The sequence below is a fragment of the Haematobia irritans genome, chromosome 3 (genome assembly GCF_050003625.1).
Source record: "Haematobia irritans isolate KBUSLIRL chromosome 3, ASM5000362v1, whole genome shotgun sequence".
NCBI lineage: Eukaryota > Metazoa > Arthropoda > Insecta > Diptera > Muscidae > Haematobia > Haematobia irritans.
This window is the reverse complement of record NC_134399.1, coordinates 222,330,739-222,344,999: the sequence shown is the minus strand read 5'-3', so window position 1 is coordinate 222,344,999 and position 14,261 is coordinate 222,330,739. Positions and strand designations below refer to the sequence as shown.

General features: G+C 31.6%; 2 protein-coding genes and 1 long non-coding RNA gene across 4 annotated transcripts in view; all 3 read right to left on the bottom strand.

Annotated features, from left to right (window-relative positions):
- Positions 1-9,985, bottom strand: part of Bx (LIM domain-containing protein Beadex) — a 156,295-nt gene extending 146,310 nt beyond the window's left edge. Inside the window, exon 1 of the mRNA XM_075303154.1 lies at positions 9,845-9,985. The gene's annotated coding sequence lies outside the window, so the exon portion shown is untranslated. The remainder of the gene's footprint in view (positions 1-9,844) is intronic.
- On the bottom strand, positions 136-9,985 carry HisRS (histidine--tRNA ligase). 2 transcript variants are annotated; one of them, XM_075303152.1, is made up of 6 exons: positions 9,845-9,985; positions 1,788-2,000; positions 1,505-1,726; positions 1,235-1,441; positions 576-1,169; positions 136-515 (listed from the first exon to the last, which is right to left on the bottom strand). In XM_075303152.1, the coding sequence occupies exons 1-6, from the start codon at positions 9,935-9,937 to the stop codon at positions 312-314; spliced, it is 1,533 nt and encodes a 510-aa protein (XP_075159267.1). In that variant the 5' UTR covers positions 9,938-9,985; the 3' UTR covers positions 136-311. The 2 variants fall into 2 exon arrangements, with proteins under 2 accessions (XP_075159267.1, XP_075159266.1); XM_075303151.1 differs by lacking the exon at positions 9,845-9,985 and adding an exon at positions 2,089-2,434.
- A 571-nt stretch (positions 9,986-10,556) lies between these two features.
- On the bottom strand, positions 10,557-13,391 carry LOC142232352 (uncharacterized). Its single transcript, XR_012721101.1, has 7 exons — positions 13,064-13,391; positions 12,667-12,998; positions 12,271-12,602; positions 11,886-12,206; positions 11,501-11,821; positions 11,116-11,436; positions 10,557-11,051 (listed from the first exon to the last, which is right to left on the bottom strand). It is a non-coding gene; the product is annotated as an uncharacterized LOC142232352 (long non-coding RNA).
- Between the last annotated feature and the right edge of the window lie 870 nt (positions 13,392-14,261).

Here is a 14,261-nt window from a genome sequence, read left to right as displayed (position 1 = left end):
AGAAATGCAAGCAAACAAAATTCCCCCAAAAAGGAATGGTCATTTGGATATTCTGTATGATGCATAAATGTTTCAATATGTATAAATAAGATATGATATTTCTAACAGCCTTTTATGGAATGAAACAATGATTAGTTCTGGGGTATGTGAATTTATTTTTAAAACCTATAAGCTTAGTAAAGCGTTTTACAATCTTGTGATTCGTCTTTTTTTATGATGCTTTTCTTTGAATTCCATGCCGGTGTTTTAATAAATATGTAAGAGTATCAATGTGTGTTTTTTCTTAAATGCCAAGATCATGGTCAACGAATTTAGTTACGCAGTCTCTTTTTAATTTCATTGGCCAATTCGCCTAGTGGTATTTCCTCCTCTTTACGACTACTAACTTCTCTTAACTTTACAATGCCTTTTTCCAATTCTGAGTCACCAAATACCACGGCCAAGGGAATTTGTTGTTCTTCGCAATGTTGTAGCTGGGCTAAAAGTTTTGGATTCAATTTGTAAGAATGTTCAGCCTGAAAAGTGGACAAAAATATTATTTTGATGAACAAAGCTCAGGGGGATGAACAACAAACCTTAACACCTTGATTCCATAAATCATTTAAGATACTCAAACGTTTTTCATGCAAACCCTTATGAGCCGAAGCAACATACACCTCAACTTCATTGGTTCGAGATTTGATACCAGCTGCAGCTGCTTTGCCTTCTAAAACTGAAAATATCCTTTCCACTCCTATAGAGACGCCAACACAAGGCACTTGTTTGCCTTTTGGGTCGAACATGCCAACTAAATTGTCATAACGACCCCCGCCGGCCACTGAGCCAACAGTACCTTGTTCCTCAGTAGCCCCATTGGCTGCTACCTTTGGCTCAGCCTTCAGGACACATTCATAAATGACACCAGTATAATAGTCTAGACCACGGGCCAAACTTAAATCGAAACTAATTTTATTCGATAGACCCATAGCTCCACAATATTTCAATAGTAATTGCATGCCTTCCAATCCCTTAACAGCAGCAGACACTGATTTTAGTTTGGGGTCAGCCAAAAGTTTCTCCACCAATTCAGCACCACCGCTTAATTGGACATATTCACCTATTTGATCGGCAGCACTAGCATCCAAACCTTTTTCATCGATCATTTCACGACGAACCTCAGACCAGGGCGACTGAAAGTATTAACAAAAAACTATGTAAGGAATCTTGTTCAATTTTTTTTTTCACCAGCACTGACTTTGTCCAATTTATCTACAGCCGAGCATATAGAACGGAATTTATCTGCTGGTACTCCACATGCCTCAAACATACCATCCAACAGTTGACGATGGTTTAGTTTGATGACATAGTCCCCTATATCTAATGTATCTAGAACTTCGGAGACAATTTTAACACATTCGGCATCAGGCAACATGGGATCATAGGAGCCGGCAATATCAAAATCCTAAAAGCAGAGAAATATATGAAGAATAGGGTCTATAGGTTCTTAAAACGAAAACAAACTTACACATTGATAAAATTCACGATAACGACCACGGGTCATAGCAGGATTATCTCTGCGATAGACTTTGGCTATATGATATCGTTTAATGCTAGAGATTTTACTCATGGCCAAATATCTGGCCAAAGGAACTGTTAAATCATAACGTAATGATAAAATTTCACCTCCCTGATCTTTGAGATCGTAAATCAATTTGGAATCTTCACCATATTTGCCAGTTAAGACTTCCTGCAAGTATAACGCAAAGAAGTTTGTCATTTCCATATTTAAAATGATGCCACTAATTTACCTTCAATTCAAATACTGGAGTATCTATGGCTTCTCCACCATGTTTCTTAAAAACGGCCACAATTTTATCCAAAACATTTTGCCGTAACATCATCTGCTGGGGTGTATAGTCCCTTGTCCCCTTAGGGGTTTTCAATGTGAATTTCTGATTTTGTGCCGGTTCATCTCCCAGTTTGGCCTTGAGGGCCAATAATTTTGCTACTTCTTCATCGATCTGTAATTGAAATCCAAATAAAAAGATCATCATATCGTTAGGATTTATCGTTAGCAAAATCTTGAAAGTAGGATAGTTTAATGCTAACCTTGTCCAATTCCAGTTGCCGATGACTTAATATGGAACCACTACCACCATTACCACCAACTCCATCATCAGTATCATTATTATTATTGTTATTATTGTGATCCACCTTTGATGATGGGCTATGTTGTTGGGTCGCTAAGGAACGATGACGACAATAACAATAGCTCGAAGTTTTTTTAAAACTTTTCTTTGCGAAACGCACACTCAAAATAGCCGAACGTAACATTTTTCAACTTTTTTTAGTTAATCTTAAATTTTTATTCCTTTTTTTCAAGTATTATTTTTATGGAATTTAGGAAAGGATCTTGCTTTTATTTATGTCGCGAGATATTGGGAGTTTGTAGTCTTAGACCTAGAGACAACAAGGACAACAACAATAATAATGAGACTGAATTAGATTTGGCATAGAAAGGGGAGTTTTATTCATTTCTTTAGGCTTTTTTTTATTTGATGATGAAAACTTATTTGCAAAATTATTTACGTTTTTTCTTTTTTTTTTTTACTGGGTGGTAATACTATTTTATTATTATTATTTTTATTACTATGAACACAACACACTATTATGATTAAAAGATGCACAAATAAAATGATGCATACGTTTTACACAAAATGCAAAAACAAATGGTGAGCATGTTAGTAGGTAAATACGTAAATGTTGGGAAAGCCAAAAGCTGGTTAGTATGAATGGATTTACAATGTGATAAAATTACATATGCATGTGGATAAACTTCATTAAACGATCTATGGATACCACTAATACTATGTACAGTTGTATTATACAAAACAGTGGACAATTTAATCAAATATAAATGTTTAAAAAATGATACAAATGATACAAGAGAAAACAAAGCATGGACAATGATCCTTCATTGGTTTTGCCTTAACCCTCCGATGGTTGAAGGTCCTGTGGAATTTTTTGACTTTTATTATTTCGCAACTCTGTATTTTACCTGATATCACACATGATAGTTTATGACTATCGGTACTAATTAGTACAGGAAGCGATAAACCATCATATTTGAGGTCATAGAAAATACAGATTTTTTCATTAATAAAAGTCCACAGGGTCCTTACCACCTATCGGAGAGTTAAGGACTATATGGGGTATCATCATGTACAAAGTATTTATAAAAATTGTTTCCTGTAATATGTGAACAATTTTTGCATGTCTATAATACCATAATTATAACAAGTAAACTTTCGGCTTGGAAGATGGCTCGAAAGTTTTTGAAAAAGCTTTCTATAGAAATAAAATTTTGACAAATAATCTGTAAAAAAATACAAAATTTTCTATAAAAATAAAATGTTGACAAAATTTTCTGTAGAAATTAAATTTTGACAAAATTTTCTATAGAAATTAAATTTTCTATACAAATAAAATTTTAAATAAATATTCTGTTTGGTTGTTTTTTGGTCAAATTTTCTTCGGCCGAACTTTGTATTGAACACATGACCCATTGTATGCAAGGCGAACATGCTAACCATCACAGTTGCTCTCCAGTCAGATGAATGTTCTTACTAAATTCCGTGCCACCGTGGTGCAATGGTTAGCATGCCCGCCTTGCATACACAAGGTCGTGGGTTCGACTCCTGCTTCGACCGAACACCAAAAAGTTTTTCAGCGGTGGATTATCCCACCTCAGTAATGCTGGTGACATTTCTGAGGGTTTCAAAGCTTCTCTAAGTGGTTTCACTGCAATGTGGAACGCCGTTCGGACTCGGCTATAAAAAGGAGGTCCCTTGTCATTGAGCTTAACATGGAATCGAGCAGCACTCGGTGATAAGAGAGAAGTTCACCAATGTGGTATCACAATGGACTAAATAGTCTAAGTGAGCCTGATATCATCGGTCTGCCACCTAACCTAACCTAAATTCTTATAAGCTTAAATGTATTTTACTGACACCTCACCAAATTTATTAAATTTGAATTAGTACATGTTTTATAATGAGGTTCGTATTAGCCCGCTTTGCCATATTTTCTTTCTTAACGTATTGGCCTTAACTACAATATATTTCCAGTTAAAGCCTAACGGAGCTATATAAAAATAAGAATATAGGTTAATGAATGAATATGCATAGAAATATAATATACTAAGGTTAAGCTCAATAATATATATAGAAAGGTCAGCGGATGGTTTATGCAAGGTAGATTAAATTATCGCAGCATTTGGTTCTGAATTTTAAAATCATCGTTCGGATTCGTCGGGTATAACCGGTGCATCTAGTGGGTGTACATCTTGAATACTTCGAATTGCGCAAGAAGTTCAAAGTTGATGGTGACTTTTGACAGCGTGTGCAGACCACTGCGCTTCCAGTTAATACCGGTTAACACTCAACGACACTCATATTAGGATGAATGCCCCAAACAGGGGCTATATGTAATTATACAGCGATTTTTGCATGGAAGTTAGCATACATCATGTACCAAACACCTTATAAAATTTAGCTCCAAATTTGTAAACCGATATATTGTTTAGGTCTGAAGCAGTGTTGCCAGTATTGGGGATTTTTCCCCAAATCGGGGATATTTTTTCCTGGATGGGGGGTCAAAATTTGTGAGTTGTAGACTGGGGGATTTGGTGAGGAGTTTCCACAAATTTGAGGATTTTTGTGGGGAATTTTCGAAATTTGGTCATTATAATATATCAGGTTTTGAGTTATGGTTTCTATGACATTCTTTACTTCCACATGTTTAAAAAGAGGCCTAAAGAAGTACAGAGAGTCTTAAAAATAAATAAAAAATCTATTCCAAGAGCTACTTTACAATTTACTTTGTTTCCTTTTTTTACTATTGTGAAATTATTTCGTAAGGACTGGGGTCGAAGTTTTGGCCCCAAATTTGCGTACATCACTGATTTGGAAAATATATACCATACATATATGGGGGCATGTTCCGATATTCGGAATCGAAAGTCGCAAAATTTTCATATTTTCTTAACCCTAAAACACTTTAATACTGCAGGAATAATATTATATATGTATATAGAATAATATGAGTACTTGACTTTACAAATTTTAACTTTGGAAACATAGTTCTCTTTGATAAGAAGTTAAAATACAAATTGAATTTATGTATGTGCGATAGTCTAAATTTTTTCTTTATGGGAAAACTAAATTCTTACGATTTGCGATTCCGAATATCGGAACATGGGGGATAGAATAGAGTTCATATTGGGACAACAACGATCACCCAATTTTATTTCTTTGCTATTCAGAACTAAGTTTTGATTCCTAACTACACATGTTGACTAAACTCCCATGTTTATTTCTCGAGCATTTAGAAGACGATTTGCATAAGATACAAATTCGATGACTCTTTATATAAACCAATAATTAATGAGGAAATGTATCGGATAATATTTTGAGCACCCTTCTCTTAGTTTTGTGGTTTGAAATCTTAATCTTATTGTATCTCGCAAACTGGTATAACAACATTGCATATTTTCTAATTTTTAAATTACGACGGATTTTTTTAAAAAGAGCCTATTCCTTAACTTTTTTCTAAAAAAGCTTGCCAAAAACTGTATTGGGGATTTTTGTGGGGAATTTTAAATTAAATTGGGGATTTTTGTCTGAAAATAGCGTGATTTCATAAATACTTTGTTCCTAAATCCTCCGCAAATCTTCTTATTGAAGAATTTTTTAATATTAATGTGTATAGACTTGAGTGGTCTATAGTAGCTCTTGTAGGAAGTCGAACATAAAAACAATTATAATATTTAAGGCATTTTGTCTCTGCTTTCACACAATAACAACAGTCCAAATAGCCAGACTGATGACAGAAAAGGCACTGAGATTAGGTATAATCTCTTTTTCCCTTCGAATTGAAATGTTTTCATTCTTCAAAATCGACTAATAATTTTTTGAACATTTTGTCTAATCGAGAACATAACTTTTGATGTTGGTTAAAATCAAATAAACGAATTTTAAAGTAGATAACGAACATAAAAAAGTCAGAAACAGCACTATTTTTTCATATGGTATATGTATATTTTTTCTTATGGGAAATTATTTTCTTTAAGGTATACAAATGCATATAAGAAATTTCTTTTATTCGGGTGGTTCGAGTATAATTCACATTGGATTTAGTGAATTGTCCGAATTTATTCTAATTGGTTGATAATTTCGCTGCAAATAGAGGATGCTGATGAAGAATGTGGCAGTTCCGAAGCGATCGTCCATCTCGTCCAATTAAATTTGACAAACACATACTTTTTTTGTGTTGGTTAAGCTACTCTTGTAGTTTAGCCAACGCTTGGTTTTAAGTTGAAATCAAAATAATAACAAAAGAAATTTCTTTTCTTTAGGAATAATTTTGTTTTATAGCCCATTCACATTAGGTTCGAAATCTGCTAAAAGTAGATTTGAAATCCTTTTTTTATAAGGAAAATTACAGTTGAAATCCAGTTAAAGAGGATTTTGGAAGTGTAATATGGGTTTTGGAAGTGTAAACAAAAATCGCATTTATTGTTGTAAAATATTTTTATTAAAACAATTAAATTCAAATGTAATTACTCCATTCACCCATAAATTTGTTCTTTTTAGAAGTTGTTTTGTTTTGTCAGTTATTCTTTTTCAATACTATTACTTAGCTAATAAATTTTAAATTTTTTGGTTATATTTCTGATTATATAAAAAGCCGTTTTTGGACGCAGATTTTATCATAATTTGCTGTTTTAAAAACTGCTTTTAGTCAAGCAGAATTGCTTGACTTGTAGTGCCTTTGTATTTATTTCACTTATTTCGAATTTTATGTTAAAATATCATTTACTCGCAAAGGTCAAAAATCGCGACGTCAAAAGTCGACTTTTTAATAACCGCAAAAATCGATACTCTACTTTTTCAAATTTTGAAAAAGTCGAAAAATTACATACATTTTCATACCTACCATCATAGAATGGTAACGGAGGTATAATAAGTTTGTCATTCCGTTTGTAACACATCGAAATATCAATTTGCCTGAAATTGGAAATCTATATGTATTTTAGACCATAAAGAGTTGTGTCAAAAATGGTGAGTATCGGTCCATGTTTTGATATAGCCCCCATATATACCGATCTCCCGATTTTACTTCTTGGGCTTATAGAAACCGTATTTTTTACCCACTTTGCCTCAAATTGAAAATCTAGAAGTATTTTAGAACAAAAAAGGTGTGCCGAATATTGTGAGTATCGGTCCATGTTTTGATATAGCCCCCATATGGACCGATCCACAGATTCTACTTCTTCCACAGAAAAAAATTTCACGAAAATGTTTCCAATTAAAATCTTAATTGAGTTTTAAAAAATATTCAATTAAAAATTTTATTGAATCAACAAATTTTTTAATTGAAATAAAAATCAATCACACAAATTAATAATATCAATTAATTTTTTTAAGTGGATCAATTAATTTTTTAATTGACTGCCAATTAATTTTTTAATTGATACTACCATTTCTGTGATTGAAGACATTTCAATTAAAAAATTAATTGTATCAATTAATGTCGTGATTGAATTAGAAAATTTTTTTTTGGTGTGTAAGCTTCTACGGTCCGTGTATCGGATTTAGTTTTCATCGGTCCATTTGGTAAGGCCTCCATATAGACCTATTTCTCTTCTTGAGGGTATAGAAGGCACACTGATCATGAAAATTGCTTGAAACAGAATATAGAATTTCAAGATTTTACTTCTCGTAATCATTTAAATAAAGGGGGTAAAAATCTACAGATTTTAGATTCCAAATCAAGGAGTTATTTCATCATTTTCTTGCACGCTTACACGACATGTTTATGATTCCTCTAAAACTCAAACAAAATTGGCTCTTATAAATCCAGAATCTGATATAGCCTTCGTAGGTATAATCTTTAAATTTATCTTCGGGAAGTTTACTGGGTTGAACTGCTCTGTTTGGGAACATCTGTCACCAAACCCCCCTTAAAAGGAGACTATAATATTTGATTCATGTGGTGGGTATTAAAGATTCGAAATAGGCGTAAGTCGACTTTTGCAAATTTGGAACAATAGAAAATTCGACTTATTGATTCTCACACACAAAAAAAATTTTCTGATTCAATCACAAAATTAATTGATCCAAGTAATTTTTTAATTGAAATGTCTTCAATCACGGAAATGATAGTATGAATTAAAAAATTGATTGAAGGTAAATTAAAAAATTAATTGATACTATTAATTTTGTGATTGATTTTTGTTTCAATTAAAAAATTTATTGAATCAATTAATTTTTTAATTAAATATTTTTTAAAACTCAAATAAAATTTTAATTGGAAAATTTTTCGTGAAATTTTTTTCTGTGTACAATAAAAGTTTTACAGTTAAATGGGCAAATATCTTTCCCGAAGAAAATATGGGGTCTCACTAATTTCTTTTACAGCATTACGCATTTGTTATAATACCCTGACTAATCGTGTGGTATAGGTCAGGGTATATAATCCATTGAAACGCTAAAATCAATATATTTTTATCATATCAATAATGTGTTGGTTTCAGTAGTTTATTATAATCTGTAGTATGGTGAAAGAGAGCTTAAATTGGTGAATAAATGTTTCAGTTTTGAATTTTAATTTGAATGATTAATAAATGTTGTATTCCACCACATATTGCATTAAGGATACCTATCAGCACCACAAACATTTCCCACAATTGATACCGATAACCAACCAACGTTTCAACCCCACAAGTATATTACTAGCACACACAAAAAACAAAAACGAATATTGCCAACAGCCATGGTATGTTAGCGCCCCACCGCAACCCCACCATTAATAATACCCAACACCCGGAGGAATATAGCAACAAAGAAGGAGACCAAGACGATATTTGTTTGTTTTTATTAAGCGGTTGGGTTACATGTAAACAGGTAAGAGTATCAAATAAACAACAGCTGATATTTAACGCGGAAAATTATTTTATTTGGTGGTGTTATTCTATAGCTAGAGTTGGCAAAGAATGAAAATGTAATGATATTATTCTAGTGCCAACAAAGCACCACCCTTGGTTTGATTGAAACGGGTTTTGGTAAAACAAAAAAAAAAACTTAAACCCAAAAAAAAGCAAATTGGTGCAATTTTTTAAAAGCTATTTTTCCCCCAATTCATAAGTTGAAGTTTTGGCCAAATAAGCTTTGCTCCATTTATGAAGCTAACCGCTAAGAAAAAATGAGATGGTGCATAAAACAATGCACTTCATAGTGCGATGACTCAAATAGCCAACTGTGCATAATTATTTTGCAAATAAACAATCAATGAAAATAGTCATGAATATGAATTTGCTTTCTCCTGGAATTGGGCAAACGGATATGGATATTGCAATGGCTATTGATGATGATGAAGATGAAATCTATGATTTTTTTGGTATTTACAGAATAAAAGATGGGCATCAAGAATTATTGTACAAAAATAGTTACGAAGATAAAATCGTCTAAAACGAATTGAGAAATTGAGATTTCCCATTAAACTTTATGATACATACTCGAAAACGAAACATACAGACGCACACAACCAACACACAACATATGTATTGAGGTACATACGTATGAGGAGATACAACAAAAGGGTTAGTAGTAGTACAATTTTTTTTTTTTTGTGAATTGTCTCCTTTCCAAATGCAACAAAAATACTTAAATGCGTTAAAGTTTTTTACTCAATCCTAATAATAATAAACATGCTGTTGCTAATCATTGCCTTATTTCAATGTCGACGACGAAATTGGGCGCAAATGATGAGGGGGTGTCGTTGAGCAATAATAGAATGTACGTACCTTTTCTTTGGGTTCCTTGGCCGCCTTTAGTTTTCGTACCAAATCACCTTGCAATTTAATTTCTTCCAAGACTTGTTCACGCGTTTCACTCATTCCGCGAGTCGATTAGGAAAACAAACAAAAATACACCAATTATTGAATTAAAAACGCACAAATATTCTTAAGAACACGCTCCACTCTTGTTGGAACACAATTTTTAGGGGCTATAGGCTCTTGTTGATTTTTTATTAAACAAATCTTTTGGTTTTTACACGCGGCACGGATACAGACGTCGATAAAAACTTGGTTAGTAATGACATTTCTTACGATTGCTTTTGCTCTTTGACAGTTTGATATAACAGAGTTGTATTCAAGGCGGAATTTTTCCGTTACACAATGAACGATATCCCAATAAACACAAACGTTTGAAAAATACTAAAATTCAATAATTTTTCAAACATTTTTTCAAAGAATTAGGGTAATATTCAAGTTGAGAAATTGTTGAGAAAATCGCGTTCTCAACAAAAAACAGACATTACCCTCAACAGTAAAATTCAACAAAATAGCAATAATTTCTCAATTGTAATCCTCAAATTTAAATGCATCGCTACTCAATAATTTCTCAAACAGTTTTCAATGTGAGAAAAATAAAAAACTAGCATTGTTGCGAATACTTTCAAACCACAATTTGTATGAAAGTCAATCCTAGTTCTAACTGAAAGTCAATACTAAATTTCTAGGGATTTTGTAAATTTTATTATTTTTTCGTTAACAAATATAATAATCTTAAAAATAACATTAATAATATATGAAAATAATAATATTATACCAATCAAAATGTAATTATCTTATTAAACGTATTAATAAATAAAACTATGAATACAACTTTAAATATCTTAAACATTTTTACATGTATAATTCCATTTCCTCCATAATGTTGGTGTCATTAATATGCTGGCAATTTGAAATAATTACTATCGAGGATCTTGCTGGCTTGTGTGTTAGAATAGATTCCAGCAAGAGGAAATCACAAAATATCAAACTGATGACGGGTAAATTGATGTAATGCACATTTTCATCCAGAAGTTCTTGATATAGGAATTGTTGCACTTTGTTTTAATTGGTTGCACTTTGTAAGTTTTCTGAAAACTTTTCTTTGTTGTTTCCTTCATCGGTTTTTCATCGGCCAACATCTTCCAAGAATATACCATTCAATGATTTTAGTTTTCTGCAAAACAATCGAGTTTTGTGATTTCCATTATGTTTTCATTTCACTTTTTATTTTGACTTACCAATTTGTATTTCTTCCAACTGACCACGTACTTCGTGATTTCCTCAAGAATGTTGGTGTTACAAAATTGTTGTTATTAAAATACTGGCAATTTTCAGGAACTTGATGACCAGATAATTGGAATAAATTTCCAGCAATTTCAATTCACAAAATAACAAATTAAACCGATGATGCACATTTTCACCCAGAAGTTCTTGATATAGGAATTGTTGCACTTTGTTTTAGTTGGTTGCACTTTGTAAGTTTTCTGAAAACTTTTCTTTGTTGTTTCCTTCATCGGCCAACATCTTCCAAGAATATACCATTCAATGATTTTAGTTTTCTGCAAAACAATCGAGTTTTGTGATTTCCATTATGTTTTCATTTCACTTTTTATTTTGACTTACCAATTTGTATTTCTTCCAACTGACCACGTACTTCGTGATTTCCTCAAGAATGTTGGTGTTACAAAATTGTTGTTATTAAAATACTGGCAATTTTCAGGAACTTGATGACCAGATAATTGGAATAAATTTCCAGCAATTTCAATTCACAAAATAACAAATTAAACCGATGATGCACATTTTCACCCAGAAGTTCTTGATATAGGAATTGTTGCACTTTGTTTTAGTTGGTTGCACTTTGTAAGTTTTCTGAAAACTTTTCTTTGTTGTTTCCTTCATCGGCCAACATCTTCCAAGAATATACCATTCAATGATTTTAGTTTTCTGCAAAACAATCGAGTTTTGTGATTTCCATTATGTTTTCATTTCACTTTTTATTTTGACTTACCAATTTGTATTTCTTCCAACTGACCACGTACTTCGTGATTTCCTCAAGAATGTTGGTGTTACAAAATTGTTGTTATTAAAATACTGGCAATTTTCAGGAACTTGATGACCAGATAATTGGAATAAATTTCCAGCAATTTCAATTCACAAAATAACAAATTAAACCGATGATGCACATTTTCACCCAGAAGTTCTTGATATAGGAATTGTTGCACTTTGTTTTAGTTGGTTGCACTTTGTAAGTTTTCTGAAAACTTTTCTTTGTTGTTTCCTTCATCGGCCAACATCTTCCAAGAATATACCATTCAATGATTTTAGTTTTCTGCAAAACAATCGAGTTTTGTGATTTCCATTATGTTTTCATTTCACTTTTTATTTTGACTTACCAATTTGTATTTCTTCCAACTGACCAGGTACTTCGTGATTTCCTCAAGAACGTTGGTATTACAAAATTGTTGTTATTAAAATACTGGCAATTTTCAGGAACTTGATGGCCAGATAATTGGAATAAATTTCCAGCAATTTCAATTCACAAAATAACAAATTAAACCGATGATGCACATTTTCATCCAGAAGTCCTTGATATAGGAATTGTTGCACTTTGTTTTAGTTGGTTGCACTTTGTAAGTTTTCTGAAAACTTTTCTTTGTTGTTTCCTTCATCGGTTTTTCATCGGCCAACATCTTCCAAGAATATACCATTCAATGATTTTAGTTTTCTGCAAAACAATCGAGTTTTGTGATTTCCATTATATTTTCATTTCACTTTTTATTTTGACTTACCAATTTGTATTTCTTCCAACTGACCACGTACTTCGTGATTTCCTCAAGAACGTTGGTGTTACAAAATTGTTGTTATTAAAATACTGGCAATTTTCAGGAACTTGATGGCCAGATAATTGGAATAAATTTCCAGCAATTTCAATGCACAAAATAACAAATTAAACCGATGATGCGATCATCCAGTAGTTGTTGATATGGAAAAGCATAAATACCAAGTTTTTTTGGTTGCACTTTGATTTATGGAAACTTTCTCTTCTCGATAAGCCACTACCATTTTTCATCGGCCAGCCTCTTAATGTGTCCAAGAATCAGCATCCAAATATTTTAGTTGTCTGCAAAGAGATTTGAGTTTAGTGACTTCCTTCAAGTTTTCATTTCGTGTTTTAGTTTTACTTACCAATTATTATAAGCAATTTCAATTGATTATTAAAAAATTTCCACATTTTTGTATTTCTTCCACGAACTTTGTTGTCCAAAGTAGTATTGAAAACCATGTGGTTTTTTCGTTGCATTTCAGGGTAGTGTTTTGTCAAAGTTTTCTCCAATTATCTTCAACACATTTTCAAAGTTTTCGTCAACATTTTGCCAAATTGGTTGTAATTCGCAAACAATTTGAAGATGAATTGAAGATGAGCTTTTTCAAGTCAAGTTGAATTTATGTTGAAAATGATATTTACCCTCAAACTGAAGAGGTGTTGCATTTGAAAAACGCTCATCCTGTGTTTATTGGGATGTAACAAATTAGTCCAGCCGACGTAATGATGAACGAATTTAATTTGATTGCTTAACTTTAAATCCATCACTATACTCCTCGACCGATTTGTCTTATCATGCATTTGTTAAGGTATCAAAAGTGTCTTTGGATTTTTTTATAATTAGCAAAAATTGTTTAGTTTTCTTAGATGACCATTGGAATTTTACAATTTTGGGATTTAACGTTCGGCTTGAGGTCATGAACTAATGATAAATGCTGCTGTAATTGTTTTTCATTACCTTATTCTTGAAATAAAGATATTCTTGGATAATTCGATACACCTTCGGTGATCATCTTAGAAATGTTTTATATTGAATTTATAGAAAATTTTGTTAACATTTTATTTCTAAAGAAAAAGTTGTAAAAATTTTATTTCTATAGAAAATTTTGATTTTTATTTCTTATTTTCAAAATTTTATTTCTATATAAAATTTTGTCAAAATTTTATTTCTACAGAAAATTTCGTCAAAATTTTATTTCTATAGAAAATGTTATCAAAATTTTATTTCTATAGAAAATTTTGTCGACATTTTGTTTCTATAGAAAATTTTGTCAAAAATTTTATTTCTATAGAAAATTTTGTTCACATTTTATTTCTATAGAATATTTTGTCAAAACTTAATATCTGTAGAAAATTTTTGCACATTTTTATATCTATAGAACATTCTTGCAAAAATGTATGTCTATAGAACATGTTTGTCAATTTTTTTTATAGTAAATTCTTTATTATTTTATTGCTAAGAAAATTTTTGCAAAATTTCATTTTTATAGAAAATTTCGTTAACATTTTATTTCTATAGAAGATTTTGTTAATTTTATTTCTATAGAAAACTGTACTTCC

What these genes read in the sequence shown, in the direction of transcription:
- HisRS (XM_075303151.1), bottom strand. Translation starts at nt 2,313, where the DNA reads ATGTTACGTTCGGCTATTTTGAGTGTGCGTTTCGCAAAGAAAAGTTTT. An exon ending in GGCAACTGGAATTGGACAAG is followed by an intron (nt 2,001 to 2,088) that starts GTTAGCATTAAA and finishes TTTCAATTACAG; the next exon opens with ATCGATGAAGAAGTAGCAAA. An exon ending in CTGTAGATAAATTGGACAAA is followed by an intron (nt 1,170 to 1,234) that starts GTCAGTGCTGGT and finishes TAATACTTTCAG; the next exon opens with TCGCCCTGGTCTGAGGTTCG.